This window comes from Macrosteles quadrilineatus, unplaced genomic scaffold, assembly GCF_028750875.1.
Source record: "Macrosteles quadrilineatus isolate MER2022 unplaced genomic scaffold, UCM_ALF_1.0 Scaffold_7__1_contigs__length_78375512, whole genome shotgun sequence".
In the NCBI taxonomy this organism is placed as follows: domain Eukaryota; kingdom Metazoa; phylum Arthropoda; class Insecta; order Hemiptera; family Cicadellidae; genus Macrosteles; species Macrosteles quadrilineatus.
In genome coordinates this window covers 1,164,856-1,192,323 of record NW_026542600.1, presented here as the reverse complement: position 1 = coordinate 1,192,323, position 27,468 = coordinate 1,164,856, and the positions used below count along the sequence as shown (strand labels likewise).

General features: G+C 34.5%; 1 protein-coding gene across 1 annotated transcript; it reads left to right on the top strand.

Moving 5' to 3' along the window:
* On the top strand, positions 1-26,039 carry LOC128998335 (tryptase-like). Its single transcript, XM_054424438.1, has 9 exons — positions 1-91; positions 9,151-9,731; positions 11,335-11,517; positions 19,279-19,355; positions 20,818-20,918; positions 21,456-21,555; positions 22,375-22,543; positions 23,867-24,024; positions 24,741-26,039. The coding sequence occupies exons 2-9, from the start codon at positions 9,206-9,208 to the stop codon at positions 24,894-24,896; spliced, it is 1,470 nt and encodes a 489-aa protein (XP_054280413.1). The 5' UTR covers positions 1-91; positions 9,151-9,205; the 3' UTR covers positions 24,897-26,039.
* Positions 26,040-27,468: the final 1,429 nt, after the last annotated feature.

Sequence of the window (27,468 nt, the reverse complement as noted above, 5' to 3'; positions counted from 1 at the left end):
CGGTGTGTGACTGTCCTTACCCCTGAACTGCACCGCCGCCTCCACCGCCTCCGCCGCCTCCACCGCCCCCATCACCCCCATCGCCTCCACCGTAAGTCTACAGTTGATTACAATCTAATTCATCACTAAAAAACTTTCGTCGACAACTTCATAAAGTTTGTGAAAATGTCTAAATATAAGATAAACAGATACCTACTGAAACTAATTACCGTATAATTATTTTGAATGTACATTTATCAAAGACGGCTTAAGAGTCAATTTCTAGATTGAACGGTTACCATTTTCTATCAGTTGGAGAGCGTTTTCTCTTTCACTTTCTTCCGAAATCGGCTAGACTTCACTGTGGGTAGACTGGGTTAGATCGCCGGGCGATATCTATTAGTGCTTTTGTACTGGTTTAAAATGCTTCGTCGAATATATCGATGTCCCGATGTCTCTAATATTTGATAGAGGTAGATTTTTAACCTCCCAGCCGCCCGATGTTTGACAAATACAGGAAATATTAGCCAAAACATAGCTAGGCCTAGAAGTTTTTTTTATTTAGAAATAGCCCTTACCGGAGGAACCCCCACTTAGAATGGTTTCAGTTAAAATATGCTGTTTTAAAGCTAATATAATAAACCATACAAAAACGCAAAAAGGGCCAAACTTTGTTTCAGAGAATACTGATTGTTAGAACAGTTTTTTAGGTAAAAATTTAAATTTTTCTAATAAAGTACAAACTAAATATTATTGATATTCAATTAGCCTACTATATTTTTCGCTAAGTGATGCATTTGTACCAATGCTGCAGATCCCTAGGAGATTTTTTTATTTAGGAACCTAAGGTGTCAATTGAAAGATACTTCCTAAGTATTTAATCGAATTATCTAGCATTTCTTTAATATAAACGTAATTTAACTAATGTTCATTAAAATTGAGGGTTTCCGGATATCTCACAATCGATTTGAGTGAAGATAAATATACAAGAATATTGGATATGTTCACAATCATTACTCAAAACCATATACAGTAGGGCTATTAGTTGTGTTGTTGTACTATCGGAAGGTAACATCAATTAAGATTCAAAATAATTATTAATAAATAAAATGTATTAAAAAATAGTACGTCATTCTCACAAGCTAGTTAATGTTTTATAACATTGATCAAAATACTATAAGACTTTAAAATTGATGTAATAATTGTTGTGTTTTAGCGAATTTCCCTATAGGGAAGTAGCTATTACCGTAGGTGGCACGGTAAGACCTAGGCCCGGGACCAATATACTTTGTCATTTTGATGACCCTAGAGGCCAAAAACACTATTCGTTCAAATTTATATATGTATATAGGCTATGCACGTCCGTGATCGCGATAACTTGACTAATTTTTGTCCGATTTTTATGAAATTTGGCTTGCAGGTGTAGGGCGGTACCTATAAACTTAAATGAGTTCGCGAACCAGAATGTTCGGGCTATGGGACGGGGTTTTATTGGGTAAAAATTGGTTTTAATCATTTTCGACCCTCAAAACACAACATTTCCCAATTTCCCTTCACACCATTTCAAAGAGCTAAAAAACAAATAAGTACGTTGGAGTGTTTTTGTGCGGTTATTTGTTACGGAGAAAATTGAATAAATTGTAAATTTAAAATTCCTATGTTATTATTATGGAGAGAATACGTAAACTTTTTTAGTTCACTTGCTTATGGATATGTTTTGATCAAAACTTAGCAAGTTTATTTATTTTATACTAAGCTGTTAATATTTTACTAAAAAAAACCTTTATATTACCCTCCCTGTTGCTGCAAACCTAGGTATACTTGTTAAATCTAATTTTATTTATTTAGATTTAATTTTAAACCCAATACTGGTAAATGGAAATTCGCTTAGTCTGCAGGTTTGCTGCGGCGGCAGGGGTATTTTATTATTCTCGAGTTAGCAAGCTGGCTAAAATGAGTGTGTAGTATCACAAATCGTAAAACGTCTCACCTAAATTGGATTTACATAGATTAGCTAAATATTGTTTTCATAGTAACCAAATATGATTTTGATTTTATTAAGTTACTAGAACTTCAGCTATAATATGTTTAAAATGTAAAATATACGTCCATCTGTCTAAACTATTTAAAGCACGAAAATGGTTAAGAATAATGTAATGTTTCTTCTGAAAACAATTAACATTTTATATTTCAATTTGGCATCCCACCATAAAACATCATCATATTTGTAATTCCATATTTATAGTCCCCAAAGTTTTTGATACTATACAGGTAAATACATGGTATTTTTTTAAAACTCGACCCACATTAAAAGTACAGAGATTTTTCAGGGACCAAACGAGTTCATATATAATTACAATCCTACCTTTATTTCGTTGCCGATCAGCTGATATGCATTTTAGCATTGTTGTCTTTATTGATTAGTGTTATTTGGAATTGATTGTGGACAAGACTCAATGTGTGTTTCACAAGGTCAAAGAGCAGAAGCAAAGTATTCCTTTTTACCAAGAGTCTTTATGCTGCTAAGTTTTAGTTGAGACTCCACTCCAGTACCTAACAAATTAACTACATGTTGTATAAACTGTAAAGATCAATAATACAGTACTTATTTTTACATATATTTTTATGTATATGAACTATCAATATAAGGGTTGCGTTTTAGAACAAAAACTAGCTGAATCTCATTCACAATAAATTAAATACCACTAAACCGTGTTGACAACAATACTAAAATGAAAAACAGCTGATCGGCAGTTAAGTAAAGCGAGCAGGGATTTAATTAAAACGTGCTTGTTACTTGTTTTGTCTCTAACAGTGAATCTTTGTGCATTTGTCATCTTTGTTTATTATCTTTGTTCAGTTGCATCTTTGTAACTTCGGTTGCGTGTAAAACAGCCCTTGCCTAAATACTTTTCATGTGTGCAGTTCAAACTGTTTAATTGTTGTTATATTTGTTGGCTAGAATGCCATTATCAAACACCTTTCCTCTGGAACGTAAGCATCCGATGTAGGGGATTCGTTATCGTGTGTGTAATTTGTTTTCGTGTGTCATCGACGAAGCTACAGCGGATGGTTACGTTCCTGACGAAAGTTTCTTGATAATGGCATACTTGCCAACAAATATAACAACAATTCAACAGTTTGAAACTGCAGATATTTTTACGTACCTATCATGTTTTCGTTCTACTTAAATTTGGCCATTTAGGTGGTTAAATATCTTTGAAGGATGAATACTATTAGTATTAAGGTTACGCGTTATTCCAGCGTCGTCATCGTTGATCATCATCTTCATCGTTTGCTAAGTAGCTCAACAACAGACGGATCAGGAAAGTGTTGGATTTATACTGACGTACGGAGTGCAAAAACGTCACAAGAATACATCGCAGCAGCCTAATTTACAAACACGCCAATATTTTTTCTTGTGTTAACATTTAGTTCGTTTTGGATCCAAGATGCAGTTTTACATGGCAATTTCCATATTTGCCATGTCCTCTATCCTTGCTATAATGGTCGCGGTCGGATAGGACTGATAGTGTGTGTGTTAATTCAATAGTTGCAATCGTTGGGCCTTTTCCGTTAATTCATTGCCGCTATGTGTTGCCGGGTTAGTATCATAGTATGATTTTGATATTGAACAAGTTTCCCACTATATTCAGACCAGCTGTCGCCTGTTTTCATTCAGGATAAAAAATGAATGGGCTTTCTTAGACTACTACGAAACTAATATATTTTATATCTATTACTTTTTTATACAATAATGGTGGATGGAATCATCCAATATTCAGCTATAGTTCACATTTAGTTGCATTTTCTGTTTTCCAAGATTACAGGGTAGGTGCATAACAAACGTTTTTCGTCAACGGATAATTTGACAGTACAACAGGTATGCTTTACCTTTTCATTGGTATTTTTATGCAACTCATTCAAATCTAGATCGATTTTTTTTCTAGATGTATATCTAGATTTTAATCTAGATCGTGGCTAGATAAAAAAAACTGGGACCTTCAACTATGAGGTTTTTTTTAAGTGACTTAGAAATGAGAACGGAATTTTGATTTCCCAATGAAGTGTCTAATGTTATTTTACGCAAGCTAGAAATAAGTTTTGAAAAAGGATAGTTCACATCTCAAACCTATAGATAACCTTCGTCAGAACTGTACATTTACATATCTATTGTTGAGTGGTTTGGAGGAGACAAAAATGATCAAATCCCGTCAAAGCGTCGAGAGAAGTAAGCTTAGTATTGATGAGTTTTCTTCACAAAATGGTTATCTAATGGCTATTTATTAACACATTAGCTACCAACTATACTCATCCCTCAGTTACAGAGGAATGTACGGTCGGTAGGGAACGTGTTAAGCTGCAATAGTATTATTCTTATGTATAAATGCGTTGGGAGGATCAAATCTCAAGTTTTCCTAAGGCCAAACGGGTTATGGGTTCCCGGGTCTGAAATAGAGCCTTAGGACTACTACATAATAACAGGTTATCTAAATTAATAATTTTATTATCCGGGTATCTAAAGGCATATTACTACCCCACGAAAAAATAAACACTGAAAAGTGAAAACAGTGCAAAATCTCCAGAATTATTTATCTAAAATTATATTCAATCGCATATTTCATATCACAAACTGCATACTACTGATAAAAACTGTTTTATCCTACCTTGAAATCACTCAGCCAAAGAACAGATGAGTTTTTCGTAAGTTTTAAATTTTTTAGATTTAATAGATATATTTTGTTATAGGTACTATTCACCACTACAAAATAAATTAACCACGCCACTGCTTGTGCACTATCCATACATTATGTTATACTTGTGAGTATTATTAGTACAAAATATTCCATCCTGATTTTAGACTGTAAGTGGAAGGGTTATAATAAATCGAGCTTCGATTTGCTACATATAAGGATATTCAATTAGAATTCCATGTACTGTGAAGATATTTTATATACTGTCCAAAGAAAGTGCTATAACACCGTTCTTATTCTTTAGCAACCGTCGCTTTACTCTATACAGTTTGGTTTGTAATCATTACAGTATCAAAATCCCTACAGCTGTGACTGCACCTTCAACAGTATAAAGGTGACGTAGATCTGCGATCGAATGTCCTTTTTAAGTAAGGTAAATTTATTATGGGTTTCTAAAAATATTTAAATTGTTATTTTACATAAAACCCCTATTTCAAAATAACGACGACGCATCAAGATATTGTCGTGATAGCTTAATCGGTTTTGAGTTTGTCATCTTCGGAAATTTGATTGCACTTTATTCTCTAATTATAATTTATGATAAAGTACAACAAAATTTTCGTAGTTTTATTTATCAAATCTAAATCCGTGTCTTTGGCCAATTAGATTCATCCATGGTGGGGGGTGAGTGCCGCTCTATTCTTTGCTGAGGGGATTATAAACTGTCAAAACCGTCTGCCGTTTGACTCCACAGAGGCGTTTAAGAGTGATTCGGAGGAGGGGTATTAGTGGAAGGGGGTGTAGTGGGCAGGATGTAACGGAGACCGGGTACAGTTTCTTAACTGGGCTACTCTAATCGACTGAAAATTAATATCGATTCGATTAGTACACCTTCATTCAATTTTTTCACTATCAGCCAGTTTGCTTAGGTTAGGTTATAACCGTTTCATTTCATCCCCAAAACAAATTTTGCTCACCCCTCCCTGATCGATATTTACAACCCCATACCCGCTGCACCGTGGAACCGGTCACTGATACAATTGTAGCTGGCCGGCACTCGCACCGCCAAGCCAAGGTGTAAAATAATCCTCGTCAAAGTGTTTAGGCGGACGGAACTCGGCCCTGCATTCTCCGTGTAGGCCTGAGTTTGGTTTTGCTGACACACACACACACACACACACGACATCACATACATCCGGTGTACCATATAGTTGTGACGGCCGAGTGCCCAAGACCAGACCAGAACCACAACAAAGAAGACTTTCACATCCATAGTTTGTTATCGTGGGGAGGGAAATTAATATGACCTAATGAAATTCTAAACGTAGTAGAGCAGTACAGTATAGGCCTAGTAGCCACTTAAACTACTAATAAACCCCAACACTCTATTGAATTGTTTTTACTGCATTATGAGCAAGGTGTGCTTACATAGAAGTTTGTTTGTATAGAATTGACTCCCGCACAATTAAGACAGTTTTATCTATCTTAAAATAACTCCTATTCGAAAAAAATTATATCTCAATTTGTTTAACAGTGTTTAGCTTGTAACTTATATACGTAGCTATATGTAGCCAGCGTTATTTGTAATAATCGTAGGCAACGTTTGGGTGTCTCCAAAAGTAAAATTACTAATCATCAGTGGTATCTGTTGAGAAAATTACTCTTAAACTTAGCCTATAAATCAACATATATTTGATCATGAACATTCCTGATCAAGAGAAGGGGTTTCAAGAGAAAGCAGTTGTAGCCAACAAACTTGTTGGAGACTAATAAAATTTTAAAAATTTTCGAAATGCTTTTTACCACACGTGGATAGGTTAGGTTACCTGTTTTCGTTAAGTTAAATCGACGAAAATCGTGTTTATAAGCTGGGCCGTAAATCACTTCCTTTCGGACCTGACGTTTATTAAAATTATACTCCACAGGTTTCCACACAAATAAGCTTAATAAGCTGTGACTACATCATTTGCATTGTTGCCGTTGCCTAGCTATAACCTCAACAACCAACACATTGCCATAGACGTGTTGTTTGTTGGTTGGATGTTTTGCGTTTGTTTCCAACGAACGGCTAGTGTTTATTCCTGGATGATTGTATTTAAACATATTTTTATAACCTATTACTTTTTTTATAGTGTTGATATAACAGCGATTTCATATAAAACTATAGGGTTGTAATATTCAAATCAGAACAGTTAACTGTCAACAGTGTAAGCCTTGTGAAGCACTCAGTCAGGTTCCGCTCCAGGGCTCTGTATAATCACACTCCTAAACTCTTCTTTACACACTTTCCTTTTCTATCCTCAGAGCAGAGCAGGCTTTCGTCGGCGCGCCTCTCGACCTCCAGTAGTATTTGAATGATCAAAGTTACAGGATTGTAGGCAACTGTGGCAAGAGGTATACGGTATGACCCTGCACAGTCAATGACATAAGCAACGAGAATGTTTGGCTTGGTTGGCATAAATAAAAATTATGTATTGAAAACGAATAGTTACTCATAAATTACCAAGGAAATAGTTCACTAATTCACATACGAAAATGAGATACGACAAGTATACCCTGCAGTTATGAGGGACTAGGACAAATTTTAGAGATTGTGCACAGATTATAATATTGAAAATATATCTCTTGTAAGTTTACAGTCAATATCAAAATTAAAATACAATTTATATTCAGAAAGTTCCTACATAAGGGGAAGTTCTGATCAAGCAATTCTCATACAATACTTGAGCATGATTTATTTTAGTCCTTCCCCAGAAGGTCATAGTAGACCTTGAACTTGAACAGCTAAGTGGAGGCTCCTGCCCTGAGCCAGTTATTGTTTACAAGTTCAGTGACTCACACTTATGGGGATTAGTCCAATAAAGAAATTATCTTTAATATAACAACTAACAATAAAACAATTTCATATTGGGGTTTCTCCAAAAATGTTTATAAATTTGATAACAAAGTCCCCAGAAATCAGTCATTTTTTACATATTTTCATAAAAAACAAAGCTTGACTTTGGGTTAAAACTGGGATGGATTTGAGTAACAAGCTTTATTCCAGTGGCATATGTCTGCAAATGTCCTATTTCTTGAGACTAAACATTATTTTCAAGATGAGAGCTGGGTCCACTCAGTTTGTGGGAGCCACTTATCCATAACTGACATCCAAAATGTAGATAGTTATTATACAGTAGCACGTTTCAGTTTTAAGAATGTAACAATCGGACAGGATCACAGGTCAACTCAAAATCTACCTACCTCAATCTAGAAAATAGACCGCCACAAAGTCTATCACCAGTTGACCAGTGGTGTAGTCATAGATTTTCTAGTGTCGGAACGCTTCCCTAGGTTGCGGAAAACTACAGGTCGCTTTCCAATAAAGTATATAGGTTCTTTAGAAAAAACAGAAGGGGAACACCGTTTCCAAGTGTTTCTGCCGCAATACACAACTGCAGTCGGCGAGAATGAATAGAGTAAAGTGTAAGAAAACGTGCACAAAGACTAGAGGGAGTTTTGAGGAGGTCTTAAACATCTGTATGATGTTATTCATAGGATAGGCAGACTTCTATTATTCATAAGTCTTGTTTGAAGCATTGGCCAAAGTTGGGGAAATTTAGTATGCAGATCAAGAGTGACTGAGCAAGAGAGATTGTTGAGCTAACAGGGATAGTCTCTTTAAGACCATCAAGGATGTCAGTTAGCTAGATTTACCTCCATCCTGTGTAAATCCAATCACATAACACGTTTCATTCTTGGCAGGATTTTCAATTTTCTTTCACAATGTTTTTGAATACTATGACAAGACTAATCATCTCATAGTGGTGGAATCAGCTGGTCATATAATCAGTTGGTCTCAAATTTGAACCAGCTCGCTTGGCTGCAACGGCCGATGGAGGCCAACATTTATGGGCAACCCTTGTATTATTTAACTCCACAGTGCAACCAGAAGCATAGGGCCTACTGCATGATTATGCACTTCATGTTTTACTTGTATTTCCTTAATTTATATTTTAGTAGCTTAAAAACCCCTGGCTCAATAATTTTTTTTTGCATCTACCTACTTGTGCCCACTGTTTGGGTGAAAGGTCATTTCCACCAAATAAAATGACAGGTCGGTTTTATAGAAGTTGTGTTGACCCTGACAATTCAATTCAATTCATCAAACACATTAAACATACTCCAGGGGTGAAGACCAATCATCAGTCTTCTCAAGACAGGAGGTTGTTCATGATGTGACAATAGTTTTGAGGACTTTAAATGACTCTATAATTGAGGAGAATAATAATAAGTAAGCTAAGAAGTGGATATGATCTGTGTTCACTTAAGTCTGACGTTTTGCTTCTGGCGTTAGGTGGAGCTATATTGCACAATCTAACACGCAGACACCAGCTAAATCAGTTGGTTGCGTATTTACCTACCATTTTGTCACCTTTTTTAGCGCGGAGAAAAACAAATAAATGCCTAAATATTAAAGATTTTGTTTATTTTTCAGTCCAAGATATTCCTTTGGAGGATAAGATGACAACGCGGTGACCTCTCTTAGAAGCATGCGGCTGATCACCCTCGTACCTCTAGTGTGCTGCGCGAGCCTGACGTTAGCTGTGCGGTTCACCGGAGATGCTGAGGGTTCGAGGATTTACGACACCAAGCCGTCAGTAAAATACCCGAGGTACGACGATGACCTCTCCCAAGACCACAGAAACCACATACGTTTCGAGAGAGTAAAAACGATAGAATCCTCGGAAGCGAAGAAAGAGAAAACTCGTAATCAAAAGAATACTTCTAAGATGTTAAATAACTTTTCAAACCATAAAGAACTGGGAAAGACTGACGATGAAACCAAAGAATCTCAAGAGATAAATACCGATCTGGACAGCCAGGAGCCCGAAGCGAGGTACTACTCGGACTACGGAACATCTCCTTGGAACGAGCGATATCCTGTGAACATGCTGAGCAACAGTCTGCAGCAAGAGATGATGCTGATGGAAGTTCTGCAGGAGAAAGTTAGAGCCAACAAGACCATGGACGATCACAGGGGATTCCATAACAACCTGATGGAGATGCTCGGCAAAAGTGAGTAGACACCTTCAATACTCTTCAAGAAGATCACTGTTGATAAACCTGTAAGTTCGGCTAATGTCAGATATGGTTATGAATTTAACAATCATTATGTTCATTCCAAATTTATATGAAATAACAAAGCACACATTTTCATATTTCACGTTCAGGTTTGCACCATAACAGATTGTTCCTATCAATTTGTCTAATCAGTTGCCTAAACTATTAAAACTTTCAAAAAAAGTTACCTATATACCTTCAAATTGTGCACATATACCTTCTAAGTTTTAAATATGTTTTTATAATAAAGTTTATCAAAATACCTGTGTTAGTTTAATTTCGTACAAGCTTATCACAAGTAGTTGTTCTCTTCCTTCTTTTATCACATTTCAATCAATTTTTGGTTTCAATATAAAAAAAACTCTTAAATTTGTACAGAGAATTCAACAATGATACTAACTTGTTTACTTAAGGTAGAGAATATATTTTAGAGTTCTCTGCTTGATCTTCAACTAACAAAACAACTAATAATTTTTTTTGACAGAAGAAGTGTACTTATAATATCTGGGAACACCTTTTTCTGTTATAATAATGAGGTATTTTATACAGATAATTACCTAATTAGAAGCTGTAAACTAAAAATTTTGTTACCATAAACTCCCCCCTTCCCCAACATTTGCAATTTACTTATTATACCTTCAACCTTTTCTAATACTCCATAAAAATATAAACTTCGTGCAAGCTAATCAGTATATATACGTACCTAAGCCATTTGATTATAACTAATGTAAACAGTCATTTTCAAATAATCTTTTTCAGTGTATTTTAGTTTAGCGCTGTTGTATTTTATTTTAAAAGTCTAGGTATTTATTAATCAGTGTGTGGGTAGCATTGATGTAAAGTAGAATCTGAATCAGAAATACTTTTTTTTAATTTACAATGTTAATACAAATTTGCATCAATAATAATTAATAATACAATTATCTACCTTGTGTTTGGTTGTGCGAGTGAAGTGTGAACGAGAATGAGAATGAGATTTTATTTGCCAGTTAATATTCAATAAAAATACATTGGCACGTCAAATTAGTCATAACATAACATTAATTAAGGTCCAGTGGGGTCAGTGTTCTTGACATATAATCTTCTATTGAGTATAATGGCTGATTACCTACTCAATAGAAGCTTCAGAAGTTATAGATGCTTCATATATAGTACTTCATATAACATATAGAAGCTACATGATAGAGAGGTACCCCAACAGTTAATTCTCATATGTCATAGTACTAACTCAGATGTTAGTACATTGACTGGGTCACATAAGCCAGCTGTTACCGATGGTCACGTGATGCGACAGTAGCCACGCAAATTTAGTTGACCAGGCCTACTGGGATAGTGATAATTATTATTTCCCAAGCTCTAATTTAGAGCTAATCATCTAATTCTCCCTTGCTCTAATTTACTTTCTCTTGTCTCAGCGAGTTCTACATTTGCACATTACACACAATCGTTTTTTACCATTCATTTTATAAGTTTTTCTTCAGGACCTTTATTTGTCCTCAACATCTGTGTGTTGAAATTTTTCTTTAGTGATTTGTTGATGAGAGGTTATGTTCCGCAGTGATCCCGCAGACCTGTTGGTACAACCAGAACAAGTTTGACTGCGGACTGAGCATCTCCTGTGTTCTGGAGGGAGGTAAGCCGTTGGACCTCTGCAGTGGGGGGATGATCTGGAGTTGCTGCGTATCCAGAGATAAGTTACAGGTTCACAACGACCCCAACATGGGAGTCATCGAAAATGCTAGTAAGTATAACACACGTACTAAACAAAAAGCAAGTCTTAGGGGTAAATATAGCTCTAGTCTATTGTAAGCCTATAAATAGTCGATAAAATACAGTATAGCGATGAACAGATTAAAAACACACTTGAAATACAAGCATAATTTGTCACCATAGTTTCAATGTGCTAATCCTAATATGTGGGGATTGTGAATATGATTCTAAACAGTCGTACTGTACGTAACAGTTTGTGTTACCATTATTAAAGTATCACATCCCTGGTTGACACATATAAACGAAACATCATGTGATACTTCAAATCTCTATAAAACTGATGAAGGCACTAGACGTTCTAGTCCTCCTGGGTTTCAAGTGTGATAGTAAGTTTTTTCATCAGTTCATCAGTGTATTTTATCCAGAAAGTTAACATTTTGAGTGTATTTTATCCAGAAAGTAAACATTTTGAAAATACTCTCAACCATAGTAAAAAATGTATATTCAGTTTATATTTAATGTATGTGATAAGTAAATGTGTAGTTTTGGAATATAAGAGTTATGAATTAAAGGGCTTATTCTATCCTCAAGGGTTATTAATTGGCTAAATTTAAACTCAGATGAAAGGATGTGGATGAGATGACTTGTACACCTTGAGATGACCTTGATACAGACTAGAACCAGCTTACTCTTAGCCATAATCTTTGATTAGATAGCTTGACGAGGTTTCTAACTACAGTATCAAAAAGCGAGAGATTTTAGGACTTTTCTAGCAACTCAGTCCCAATATACAGTTTATTGAACATACTGTCACATCAAGTAAAAGTCATCCTGCAAAAGCCTCAAAATGTTAATCGACTTTTTTATGTTTTTTTTATAAAGCCGATGTATTTCCCCCAATACATCTAAGCACTGAATGTGTTATCCAGGAAGTCATCAAACCAGAGAAGAACTGTGTTTTAAATTTGCTATTCATTGTTAAATTTGTATTTTTTTCATGTGATTTGTTAGCATATATATTTATATCCCTCAAATAATATACGATTTGAGACATTTTCCACATCAAGATAAGGTACTTTTGCCATTTTTGGCAGATGACATCTAAGTAACAGCTAGTTTCACAATGGCAGATGCGTGATAAGTTGTTCCATTGAACGACACGGCACTTTACACTTTCTCTGGCAACCACAGACTGGAAACACAGAACAGCTGTTGGCGCAATACTCATTGTCATACTGTACATGCCATCTATATATTTAGCTCAGTTCCTTCCGGCCATACAATTACCAAAAGAAAGTAACAATATTAGATCTTGAAGAAAAAACTCCTCCACAGAGTATATTTTATATTTATGTAGACAATGTCAAAATGAATGTATGTCTCATCAGTATATAAACCAAAGTCCCTTATTTAATTTCATTAAGTGGTGCAATCCTTCATCAAAGGATAGAGCTATGAAATTAAACACTGGTCCTGTGTAGGTATCTTCAGAGATCTCTTTTAGATAGGTAGTTTTATGGGAATATAAGTTCTAAGGGAATGATACTCTAAGGATCATAAATTTTGTCTAGTTATATAAGTATGTACTGTGGTTGTTGATTTATTGAACTTTGCAACGTTTTTAGCCCAAATAAGTTATAGTTTTGTTATTTATTTATAAACAGATACAAAAATAGTTATAACATGCCTGAACCAGCAGTGAAGGGAAACATTTTACAGCTAACTAAACTGTTATCCAGTACAGATGTAAGATTAATTTAATTTAATTGTCACATTAACTACAGTACATATGAGAAGTAACATCAATCTAAGATTTGTGGTTTGTATAGGGTAGGGCTTCGGTGAGTATGAGTTCCACAATCCATCTGTAAAAGGTTCCCACCTCTTCCTAAACAAATACAGAAAGAACCGCCTTTTACTATAATAGGAGCTTAATATTAATTTTGGTAAACAGTTTATTCTAATAGAATACATCAACAAAGAAGAAATGTTTTCACAACTAACTTATTTTGAAATGAGTTCCAGGCGATGAAAACACACACAAAACTGAAACTATTTTAACGGGTTAAGTTAGTGTGGATCCATTTCTTCTTTCATTGTGCATTCATAAGAAAAGTGCTCATTACCCAAATATAAGAGATTTGGAGATGTTTCTCAAGTATTTCCAAAAATCACCAGTAGAAAGCTATCCTCAGTGTTATCATAATTTTCTATTTATGTAAATTCTCCTTAGAAATTGAATTTTTAAACACATGTAGTAGTAGTAGTTTAAAATGTTAAATGATTCAACTATTTTATATTCAAAAATCTATATGATCGATCACGTACTTTAGAGAAGCAAAACAAACCTAGTTACAATAATAACACGCTTATAACTAAACATACTTTCATTCTACTACATAGTATTGATCCCTATCATTTTGTTTGATAACATAAGGTGGTGGTGTAAATATAATAAGTTCAAATGTGTTTTTTTTTGTATTAACATTAACAAGTATTTAACAATTTATTGTTGACCTTTTGGAAGTGATCAAACAAAAATTAGTAATTTTTTTTCATCCACTCTTTCAAATAGTGTTTATTTAATAATACTGTACAACAGTTGCAATTACTAAAGGAAATTTCACTTCAAAATACACTGTGTGTCTTTTAATTTTCCCATCAATATTTAATAAAGTTAAAGACAAACTATGTATGAGATGTTGTTGTGTTGTTTAAAATATAAATTTAAATTAAAGTGTTGGTAAAAATAGCTTCAACTGATAAACCACTAATAGAATATACGCACCTCTGTCGTAAAAATGTTAAATGATTCAACTATTTTATATTCAAAAATCTATATGATCGATCACGTAGTTTAGAGAAGCAAAACAAACTTAGTTACAATAATAACATGTTTAAGAAAGACTAACTAATTACTATATATTATGAAACACTGAATTATGTAAGCTATGAATAATTTCAAACCTCTTAATTCTTTTCGTGCCGCAGCCTTGTTTCTCGCAAGTTTCAAACTTGTACTTCAACTATATACTTACACTAGTGAACAGTTTAAAAACCAGTGTAGCCTACCCATCATAGATCATAGACTCTAGCCATGTAAGGCCCAATTCACACAGAACGGACGTGAGGCAGAGACGTGGCGTGTACAATGCACACAGAAGGGACGGTACAGTGGCGAGAAAACTTGTATGTAGACTAGACGCTTTAGTTTTTGACTATTTCTGTTAGTTATTTATGTCAACCGAATTAGTTATTTCTGTCGACTGAGTCGATTATAGTTAGTTTGTACGACTGTGATCCTACAAACAACAAGTAAATTTTCAACTTCCTCACAAAATCTGTGATTGAATTCAATGTCTTCTCGCATAGTGAAAAGAACAAGAGACAACTCACAATTACTCTAAACACAAAACAACAAACAAGGTTGGTAAGTACAATATTTGCAGTCCGAACAATGGGCGCGCTACGGACTTGCCACTTTTGATATGCCACGAGGGACGCAGAAGCGACGTGGCAGTGGCGGGAGGGCGGCCACCCGCGCCACATCACTGCGTTGACCAATTTGTTTACATGGAGAGGCGAGAAAGATACATATGTCTTTGCCTCGTCTGTGCCACATCTCCGCCCGACGTCCGTTCTGTGTGAATTGGGCCTAAGTGAAATGATAAAAACCTGTTAACTACTTGCCCAAAAAACTAAAAACAAAACATGCCTTTTTATACATAGATGCATATTTTTTCTTACTATGGGCTCTAGCCCAGGATTGTTTTTCACATTACTTCAGGCTAGGCCTAGAGGTTGTGGCATTTTCACTTAGATAAAATCCATTGGTGATTGGCGGAATTTAAACTTACTACGGGCACCGAAGTCTCGTTCTTTACCACTAAACCAGCTCGCCCCCCTCCCCCTCAGACGCATAGATGATGGGTAATATGTCACACAAGAAAACCCATCACCAATGTTCTATATTAGAATTTTTACCCACTGATTCCTCTTTTGCAGAAGGTTATAGGGGAAAAAACTGATCGAGTCCTAGACTTTTTATGGCTTACACAGACTCTTTATTGACAAGCTAGCTGTCTGATGGCTGATGGTTAATTTCAGTGTTTCATATCATTAACAAAACTAACAGGGATTTCCCATATTTATAATTGTAAATGTGGTTACATACTCCAAGAAAGACAAGAAGCATTCACAAAATCCACTCACCCTTGAGAGATAAGTTGCGGCACATGAGTTAACGAGAGCAAGGATTGTAAGTATACTTTATTGACCTAACCGTTGCTTCACAGCTCTCAATTTCCTGATGCAGCATCAGCAAGAACTTGGAGGTGTTCATCAGAGTCAGGGTGCTGAATCCCAGAACCTCCAATATTACCTCAACAGTATTCCCAATATTCCCACCCGTCCTCCGTTCACTTACTACTCTCCACCAATTCCTCCCTTTAGACCCCCAGCTCCCTCCTTCTGGGTGGCTCCCTCTCGGCCCACCCAAATACATGATCCTGGATTTCGGGGTAACTAATCCACTAATTCAATATTAACAGCACTTGCAGGGGCGGCAGATTCTATAGGTGATGAGTATTTTTCATTCGGGTAAGATTTTTTCACCCGGGGATATGATGTCCTCGTCTTCAGGGGATTTCAGATTGCTTTAAAATAATACATTCTAACCTATAACATAAGGAAATGAAAACTACTCCTTAGATTTGAGGTTGAGGAAATTTCACAACCAAAAACATCATAAACATACCTTAATAAGCTAAATAAAATTATCAGTACTCTATTTAGATAATTAACTAAACACTACCATAAACGAGTTTGAAAGTAAAAATATAAAATTACTTAATACTGTATTGAATTTTAGATCAGTCAATAATAGTTATTCTCATAATGAATTATTGTAATAATGGAATTCAATTATATGAGATAATATAATCAATTTATGACCATGAGTGAAATGAAAATTAAATTAAAACAATGCTTTATTTTACAAAGAAATAACCACAAACTGGGATTCCTCACCAGCCACACCTCATACTTAACTGTAATGGGTTGTGGAATTGTTTTAGTGGTTAAAATACATATTTTTTGTGTTTCTTTTTTAAAGTACATTTTTTACAACTATAAAAACCACTTTAGTCTAAATTATGAATAAAGCAAATAAAAAGTCTGCCCCTAACTGTTTAAATAAAGGGAATAAAACTTTGAAAAATTGCTGGCTCACAAATTAACATAACCCAATTTGTTTGATTTTACTGAGGACACCACCTCCCCAAGAAAAAAATCTAGACTAAAAGTTAATACATGTTCCTAAAAATATATCATTGTACTAGTAGAAGTTTTTTTTCATTAAAATACATTTATGCATACATTATATTTATACATGCACTAAGAACTGAAGAAAAAAGGGTAATTTTTTAGTAAATGATTATAGACCTAACTTACTTCTCCTTTGTTTTTAAAGTTAAATCTAGGTACAATATGTTAGTTTGACAGTGGTGATGAGTTTTGACACTAAACAGTCAAGAAGAGACCAAAACAAAGTAAATCTTGTCTCTGTTTGTAGTTAAGTGGGATATCTGGTGGCATATGTACCCCCGTAGGTTATATCTCTTACTTATTGACAAAATGTTTGTTATAAAAAAGCACATTCTGGATAAAAACAAATAAATTTTTATTTGTTTTTTCTATAACAATTATAACTTTTAAGGTGAAAACTGACAAGTAAATTTGAAGTTTGAAAGTCTCAACTGCTCTCTTTGCCGCCCCGATCACCTAGCACATGGCTGCACTCTCCAGGGGTAGGGGAATGGAGGATGGTTTCTCTTTTGAAACTCAGTTAACTCAATGAATAAATTATAATATTATTTTTAAATTAATTGAATTTTGCTAGTTTTAAAATTTTGGTATTTCCCCGACCCCTTTCCTGGGTAAGCCTCAGCACTGTTCTTGGTTGTCTGCACCTCACCGCCATCACGATTTCATCACTTACACCGTCTTATATATCAATGTAATGGAGTTTTTATATTACGTTATGAAGAGGGTTCAGTCAGAACTATTTGTTCTATGTTTCTCTTATTAAAATGTAATAATACTTGTGTGATGTTTCTGAAGGTTTATTAAATAGAACTGAAATTTTAATTTCTATTTTTTGTGGTTTTAGATTACTGAGCTTTTAAAAATGTTTAAAATGTTTAAAGTCAAATACAGTACAGTCCTGCAAACTCGGCATAATGTGGACTGGAAGGGTGCCGAGTTTGTGAAATGCCAGGTTATCGGGAACTAGGGTTAAAAATAAGGACAATACAATTTTTAAGCTTTTTTAATCTCATTTTTTATATTACAAGTCAGTATTAAATCATAAGATATAGTACAAAAAATCCTTGGTACGAGTTGTGAATGATTTTACTTGAGCTGGCTTGAGTCCATATCACTAATTTTCTGAGCCAGATGGCCGAGTTATCCAGACTGCCGAGTTTGCGGGACTCTACTGTACTTGTATGGTTATGGCTGAGCCCCCCTCTTAACCCATATTACCCAATTAATAAAATTAATTAATAAAAAAACTAACTCTGCTCTTAAATAGTTCTAAAATGCCTCTACAATAAACTGATCTAACTGGTCATAAATGGGTTTACTGGTATTTACACTTATTGATTAAATTTATAAACATGCATATTTAACATACAACCCTTTAAGGGAAGTAGCTAACTTTTCAAACAGACGATGACCCATTTATTCCACATTCACAATATTCTTCCACATGTTAAAAATTATAAACAATTAGGTAAGTGAATTGTAAATCAATATTTTGGAGATAAGTGTTTTTTAATTTTACAATCTGAGAAGAAAAAACTTTTCTAGCCTGTCTGTCCACTCCCCTGGTGTGTTAAACATGTTGTCGACTCCCTTGGTGTGTTAAACATGTTGTCGACTCCCTTGGTGTGTTAAACATGTTGTCGACTCCCTTGGTGTGTTAAACATGTTGTCGACTCCCTTGGTGTGTTAAACATGTTGTCGACTCCCTTGGTGTGTTAAACATGTTGTCGACTCCCTTGGTGTGTTAAACAATGTTGTCCACTCCTTTGGTGTTTTTCACTCAAACGTAGTGGAGAACTCGTTAAGAAGAAGAAAGTAGTGGAACCTTGATAAGAAGCCCCTCAATAACAAGTCACTCTTGATAACAAGTGTATTTTTCAAATCCCCTTGAATTTATTTTACCTCTAAACACATGTTATTGCAAACCTCAATAAGAAGTCAACCAGACTAATGTTAAAATCCCCATGAGAGTCTTGTTATCTAGGTTCTACTGTAGTATAGGTTCAAAATTACTACCTTCTTCCTATGGATCAGCCATTAAGTTATAGAAATTCAACTTTTTCCTTCACTATCACATTGCTGTTGCTTACCAACCATTAAATTCAAATGACTGTACAGTTGATGTTTTTTATATTTGTGTTTGACAAACCAGGATCTTTTTGTTCTTAAAAGCTAATTTTGTTTAAATTTTACTACACACAGTATTGCTTATATGCTGCAATGAAAAATTATGTTTGCACCTCGGGCAAAAGCAGTTCAAACATTTCCAAGTTTATGTTAAGCCTTAAACACAATCTCAAGCCTACAAAAATTATTTTCAACCCTTGGAGTAAAATATACTATGCTGCTTCGTTATAAAAAATCCACTTAGAAAGCAAGTTGTTTGGCTAACAGCTGTTGTTTATCTATCAGCTGATGATGTTTAGCTAACAAGCCAGCTGACTAGCAACATTTTCTTTGTCTCCAGGTTGTGGGGAACTTTACACCAGAAGTCACAGGATTGTTGGAGGTCACAACTCAAACTTTGGCACTCACCCTTGGCAGGTGCTGTACCTTTCCTCCATCACAATAGATTTTACTCTTTTTATTTTTTGTGTGAGCATTTTTTTTATTTCTTTTTTGTTTCCAGAACTGATTTAAAGAAGATCAATAAAGCATTAGATTATATTCAATGTTTGGATTTAATAATATAAATAAGTTTACATACATTACGTCTTCAATCCTAATTTACTCTCAGGCGTGACTAGTTTAGGGACAACAATTTACAAGCCACTTGCTTCGTAAAATCATTAGAATATTGTATATATAATTAAACTGTGTTTTTGGAACTAGTTGTCGGAAACCAAAATTAGGATTGACATCATGAGGTATATAAACCTAATTATACTGAATAAAATCAATTGTTGAGGCAATGATGAATAAAATAGATTTGGAAATCAACCGGGAATCTCAAGTGTTCAGTATATATACTGGATGACAAATTTCGGTTTTTAAAACTGTAATCTCGAAACGGAGGTTCAGAAGCTCATAATAGCAGAAAATGAATTAACAGCTGTTCATGTATTCTATAATCACTGTGTTGATGGCAGTGTACTTCTATCTATTTAAAAGTTCAGTGTCTTAATTTCAATAAACTCTTATTTTAAATACATGGTTTTAGCGAATTTCCCTATAGGGAAGTAGCTATTACTGTAGGTCTCATGGTAAGACCTAAGCCCGGGACCGATTTACTTTTTCATTTTGATGTCCCCAGAGGCCAAAAACACCATTCATTCAAATTTTTATATATCTATATATAGATATATATATACAGTATATATATATATATATGTGTGTCCATCCGCACGATAACTTGAGTAATTTTTGTCCGATTTTGATAAAATTTGGTTTGAAGGTGTAAGGCGGGATAAACTTGAATGAGTTCGCGAACCAGCATGATCGGACTATGGGAACGGGGGTTTATGGGGGTCTTTATGGGGTAAAAATAGGTTTTTCCCATTTTTGACCCTAAAAACACGAAATTTCACAATTTCTTTTTAAACCATTATGTAGAGCTTAAAAAAACAAATAATTTAGTATATTGAAGCGTTATTATGCGCCTAATTGTTACGGAGAAAATTTTAAAAAATTGTAATTTTGAAATTCCCATGTTATTCTTATGGAGAATAAGTCAACTGTTGTAGTTTGCTTGTTTATGAACATATTTTGATCGATTTTGGAAAATACTTTTATTTCTTACTAAACTATTATCATTTTATTAAAAAAAATCTTTTTTACCCTCCCTGTTGCAGCAAACCTAAGTACTCGTTTAACTAATTATATTTAAATAGGAAATAAATGTGCTACTTTTATGGAGGCATTTTAGTGTAAATCCAATCAGGTTAATGGAAATTCGCTTAGTCTGCAGGTTTGCTGCGGCGGGGGTATTTGGATTTACAGTTATGAAAGATAACTGTGTTCTAGTGTGTGACGATCTAGAGTGTGTTCAACAATATGAATGTTTTAGGCGGCCATTATCAAGACAGGTTTCCTGACCAAGAAGTTATCGTGTGGAGGAGCTCTTCTCAACAATCGCTGGGTCGTGACAGCAGCTCACTGTGTTGCTACGTAAGTACTGCAGAATTTTAAATCTTAACGTGTTTATTTGTGTTCAATTTAGGCTATGTAACACTATAACACTTGATGACTTGTTGTTTTTTCCCACTCATTTATGCTACAAGTTTGCAATTCCCATACAGTTAAAGATTGCAAGTGTTCCTTATCCATGATGACACCTAGGTTAAGTTTATAAGCGGACACAACAGTTTAGCAAATGTGTTGAAGGAGTCTTAAAATGTAGACATTAGTTTCAAGTGTGTATATTAAATATTTGTGGACACAACAGTATCTTTCAATTACAATATATAATAATGTTGGAAGACTTTTCCTAAGGGAGGATTTTAGATTGACAAACCATTAAAAAAAAAAGGTACATTTTGTCACATAGCAATGGAATTTGGCTTATATTGAAGCACTGAGACAAGCTAGGCATGATATTCTGTTTTGATGGTCATTAAAAACAAATTGTGATTAGGTCTCAGACTTGATCAAATATCTTGATATACAAAATTAATATTTGGGACTTAATGTTAAAATTGTTTGTAGAACTACAAACTCAAACCTGAAGGTTCGGCTGGGAGAGTGGGATGTTCGTGACCAATCAGAGAAGCTCCATCACGAGGAATTCAATGTCGAGAGGAAAGAGGTACATAAATATATTAGTTTTCAAAAATGTTTTATTTGAGTTTTGGTAAATGTTTCATGATTGTTGCAAGTTAATCATAGAGTACATTGAAACCTATCATCTCATTTTTAATGATTGACTAGTGATTGTTTTCAAAGTGTAAGGGATGATATATTGTTATCTATTTATCACAAGATTGAATTTCACTTTTAAGGCATTGAACTTTTTTTTTTATTTTGATCAACAAAACTGAAATATTCATTTCGGCAGCAACAAATGATGCATCGGAAATATTTATATAATCATTCCTGTTCTTTGTAAGACAGTGACGGATCCATAGAGGGAGGGGTTGTCGGCCCCCCCCCTCGGGCATACATATACATATATTTTTTACTTCATGTAATCCAGAACTGCATACAAATTGCGTAAAATAATTTGTCACACTAATTTTGGACAAAGAAATGGTATGGAATTGCCATTTTGGAGACTTAGTTTACACACATTTTTCGGAGGGGCACCCCTGAACCGCCCCAGACCCCCTGGCTCGCCCCCCCCCCCCCTTGTGACTGTTCTAGATCCGCCACTGATGTAAAGACTGAAGTATATTCTTAAAAAAACATATATATATATATTTTTCAATTCAGCATCGTCAGCTTAGGCTATGAAGGCGCTGGATGTGTTGAACAGGTTACATCGACTACATGTTGTATGATTACAGGACTTCATGCATATTTCCGTTTAATCTTAAGAATAAATGAAATATTTTGGATAAATCAGCTTAGTAATTTAATTGAATTAAAGATATTTTATCAAAAGTCTGTAAGTTTGCTGTATTTTTAGGTGCATCCCCAGTACAGTCCGACAGACTTCAGGAACGACGTTGCCCTTGTCAAGTTGGATCGCCCGGTGTTGTTCAAACAGCATATCATTCCCGTGTGCCTGCCTGATACTACGGCCAAACTTGTAGGCAAGACTGCGACTGTGGCTGGCTGGGGCAGGACAAGACACGGTCAGTCACACACACTCAAACGCTAAATCCCTAGAACTAGGCATGGTAAAGTTGTCGCCATGTTTAACTGATCCATCAACAGTGTGTTGATATAAAGTATTGATTTCTGTCAAATACCTTAAATTTTCAACCAAGTGAAACTTATTGTAAGCTCTCGCATCTTTTATGTCATGCAAACCATTTCAGTGACACAAATTAAAGCAGAAAATTGAATTTTTGACTCTACACTTTATGTCAGTTGTTCTTTTTAAATATAAACTGGAAACACCTAGTCCATATAGATGCTTCAATTCTAAAAGTCAATGCTATTCGTATCCCATTTTAATCGGTAAGACAACTGGCTAACTATATAATATAAATGCACAGTAATGCACTTCCAAGACTATCAAAGAAACGGACTTATATTTGAGGTTCATTAATGTAGTTGACTGTTGTAAGAGATAGTAATTGAAATGTCAAGTATCTTTGAGAAAAAGGTGATTTCGCTCTCAATACTTAACTGAGGAGCGACGTAAGATTATTTAATAAATACAATTATCAAACCACAGCTTTTAACTCAAGCTATACCACTTGGAAAGAAATAAGTAGGAAGCAAGACATTCTGAAGGTGGTGGAGTGTGACAGAGTCATTGAATTGTGGTCCCATACACAGTCACAGTCAGGTGAGCTGCAATGCTCTGTGAGAGTTAGGAATACTAAAACCAATTTTTGCATTCTTGGTGGTTATTGATCTCTAAATCAAAAACAGAAGTTAGGTATGCATTTTGTTTACATTATTGTATTAAATAGATAAATAAATCCATTAATACTTTGCGGCCTTGTAAAATTCACAAGATAAAATATTTTCTAGTTAAATATAAATTTTTAGTAATTATTTGTTTTGTTCATAAAACAACTGTAGCTTTTTTCTGCCACAACGGCTACAGAAATCGCAGAATATTCCTCAGTAACATTTTTCATTTTACTCAATTAGTGTTTAGCTTTGATTTTTCACTATAAGTTTTATTTTAGAAAAAAATTATTCTACAAAATTAAGTATAAAAATTGCTTACTACAAATATAAAATTTTTTTTTTAACCGGTAGAAAATTTATTCTTGTGTAATATTGGTTAATTTTTTATGACTTAAATAAAATAAAATGATGTTAAAAGTGAATATTTTGTTTTGTTTGTTGTAACGTCTGGTAAAAATATTTTGGCTGAGAAGGTAATTAATAAGGTAATTTAAGGTAATCCTCACGGCCTCACAAAAAATAAACTACTTAGAGTACTAAGCTCCACAATTCACCAAACACCCATCCCTTTTTCTCTGTTGTGTTGGTAGGAGTGTCTACAGTTCCAACAGTACTGCAGGAGGTCGATGTTGAAGTGATTCCGAATGATCGATGTCAACGTTGGTTCAGAGCTGCGGGAAGACGTGAGACGATCCATGACGTGTTCCTCTGCGCAGGCTTCAAAGAGGGGGGAAGAGATAGCTGCCAGGTGAGAACCTACCTTGAAATGTTTGCTTAAGTACAGGATGATATAAAAATAATGGTGCAAAATTAAACAGCGATTTTCTGGTTTCCTTTATTGAAACAGCTGTCAATGCCAACAATGGAAAGACCATGTTTATAATTTGTTTTTATACGGTTATAGTTTTTTATTGGCTGCTTAATTAGCTGTGCTGGAACTGGAGTCCTTATGACTGTTTAGGAAACTTCTGGAAAAAATCCGAAAAGATTCTTCTCGGCATAACTGCATCGGTACCACCTTGCGGATGGAAGTTTTGTTGGTCAGTCACTATGGCTACAGATTGAGCAAGCTTTTTTTAAGCAGCTATATTTATTTTAAAACTAATAAAAATATCATAAATTATCATACAGAAATTACAGTACATCCAGGGCCGTCCCTAGGGTTGGCGGTGCCCGGAGCAAACGTGGTGGTGGCGCCCCCTCTCCCCCCAGTAATAGTCAGTCGCATTCGCATATTTTAATACTATGTTAATACAAATAGCCCTGGTTGCCCCCCCTCCTTCGGATGGCCCTGAGTACATCATGTATTTTTTATTTCAACTATGAACTACGAACCTATTTTAAGCTGGATTGTCTAGTGAAAGAAATAATAATTACTCTTGAAAAAAGGGTGGGTTAGGGTCCCTCCAGGTACACAATGCAATAATGTTTTATAAATTTCAAAATTCTCAATGTTTGTCTCAGGGGGACTCGGGAGGTCCGCTGACCACAACCATCGACGGACGCAAGGTTCTGATTGGTCTGGTGTCCTGGGGCATCGGCTGCGGAAGAGAACATCTCCCAGGCGTCTATACAAACATACAGAAATTTGTTCCTTGGATAGATAAAGCGATGGTTTGAACGTATCCTGTACATAAGCTCTCTTTGAGTTATTTATTAATGTTTTTTCCACGGAAGGAACTCAAAGTACATACATTATGTATTGCTCGTATTTATATCGAACTAATCGTGTAGCCTCTTTATTCGATTGAAAAATTAAATTTTAAGCGTGAAGTCTAAAAATTAATTTATAAATTACGTTATTTATTTTAACAATAGGACCTTGTGATACAGTTTTCCAGATCTCAACTCTGTGACTTGAAGTCATGGTGGATTTTTATTTTAATAAGAAATCATTAAGCATATAAGTATAAGTGAACATGAGATATCTTTGATTCTATTTGGTTGATTGACATTGATTCAATGTCAAAATCAGGTATGTGTCAATGAAAGCACAGCACTGAACACTCTAGGCGACTGATTTCTGTATATGTCAAGTCTTATACGTTAACAATCTACCAATTGATGATCTAGAGATCGATTTACAACATTTGTAAAAACCATTAAAGATGTTAAAATGAATTTTAATTGAAAAATAAAAACTTTTTTTTAATACTTAATACTTTTCAATCAAATGGCGACCATACAAAGTAAAACCATTGAAATGACCATTTAACTTGTAGTTGTGTAGTATACTTTTAAAAAACTGACTATCAAACAAATGTCTCATGCTGTTTATACACTTAAGCTGTCAACTGTAAATAATGATCATTTTACTGTGTCACAACTTTTATTTATTGTGGCAAATAAAAATCTACAAAAGAATTAAACTGTATTATACATTTATACTGTCATACTTAGTGTTTAAAAATAAAATACTCGATAGTCTCAGTGTTTATTTATACCTTGAACTACCGGTATCCAACATTGTACATATTGCTTCGAAATAATGGTAACAGCTGATCGCATATAATTACAAAACAAGATGTCCATTTTGAGTACTTATATTGATAAAGGTAAACAATGCACAAAATTTACGTTTTATGAAATGTAGCTTTAAGAATGTTGCAATACAGCAGAGTCCCGCAAACTCGGCACTCGTTAACCCGGCAGTCTGGATAACTCGGCCATCACCTGCCTCAGAAAATTAGTGATTTTTGAGTCCGAGTTAAACATGGACTCAAGCCAGCTCAAGTCAAATCATTCGCAACTCGTACCAAGGATTTGTTGTACTATATCTGATTACTTAAAACTGGCTTGTAATATAAATATAAATAAAAAAGGCGGTTAAAAGGCTTAAAAATTGTATTGTTCTTATTTTTAACCCTAGTTCCCGATAACCTGGCATTTCATAAACTCGGCACCTTCCAGTCCACATTATGCCAAGTTTGCGGGACTCTACTTTATCACCAAAAATTGTTTAACTGCTGGTAAAAATGTAAGTGTCTTTCCAACCCTGATTATTTTTCTAACCTCAGCTGTTAAACTTGAAACTAGATACTTTTAGCCCTAGTAACAAACACATTAATTAAACACATTAATCCAAAGGGCGTTCAACTATAAAGCTGAAAAAGCTACTAAATTAGCTAACATTTTTCATTAAACTTTCTTATAACTAATTAGTGATTTTAATTTTGGGGAACCATCTTTGATTTTGCTGTCCTGATTAACAACTTGGACAGAACAGAAGAACATAAATTCTATATGACACAGCTTCATGTATCGGACCAATGAATGTGTTAATGAGCTTCAAGTTTTATTTATCTTTATTATTATTAAAGTTTTATTTGATCCCAAGATTCAAATAGTTCTCACAGTCATCAATCACAGATAACGATTATTAATACAATAAAAACAATATACTGATGATAATTATATATGTAAGGCTTTACCTACCTTTTCTTTCCACGGAGTGAAAATTAACAATAATTGCTTTATTTATTGTTCGTTTAAGTTGATTAACAGATAGGTTTTCCATGTATAACCGAGACCTTCTTTACGTCTACACAGAGTACCAATTGATGAAGCTGTTGTTTGTACTCATTAAACCTAATGTTAATTAAATACAATTTAGGCGAATGGAAATTTGCTTCGTCGGCAGGTTTGCTGCAGCGGGGGTGTTTATGAATCTGTTAAATTTTATGATGCTCTGAAGGCTGGACATTGTTTTAAAGGTAATTTTATTTATATACTCATAGGTATGTGTCACAATTTCATTTTCTTTAGTTTTTTTTTGCCATAACTGCATGGTTTGCTGATTTGTTTGCTGTGTGAGATTAACTAATTTCAGCATGGTTTGTAATGATGAACGTTTCTTTTATTTATATGAATTGGTTTGTTTTATGTTTAGCATAGTTTTGACATTCTATTGTATTTTATTACTGAATAATATAATAAATCTCTTGAATCTTGAGTAATTTTTAGACACAATCGGTAAAATAATCCTATAGTGTAATTCAACTCAATCACATAATTAAATAGCAAAAAGTAATAAATAATATTCATATTTTATAATAACGTGTTATGGAATCAAATACAATACAATCTAAAACAGATAATTCACAAATAGCCTACAGTATTGATAACGATAAGATCAATGATTATGAAAATCATAGCAATCGATTTAAACCGGTGAGTCGCATATATGAGGGTA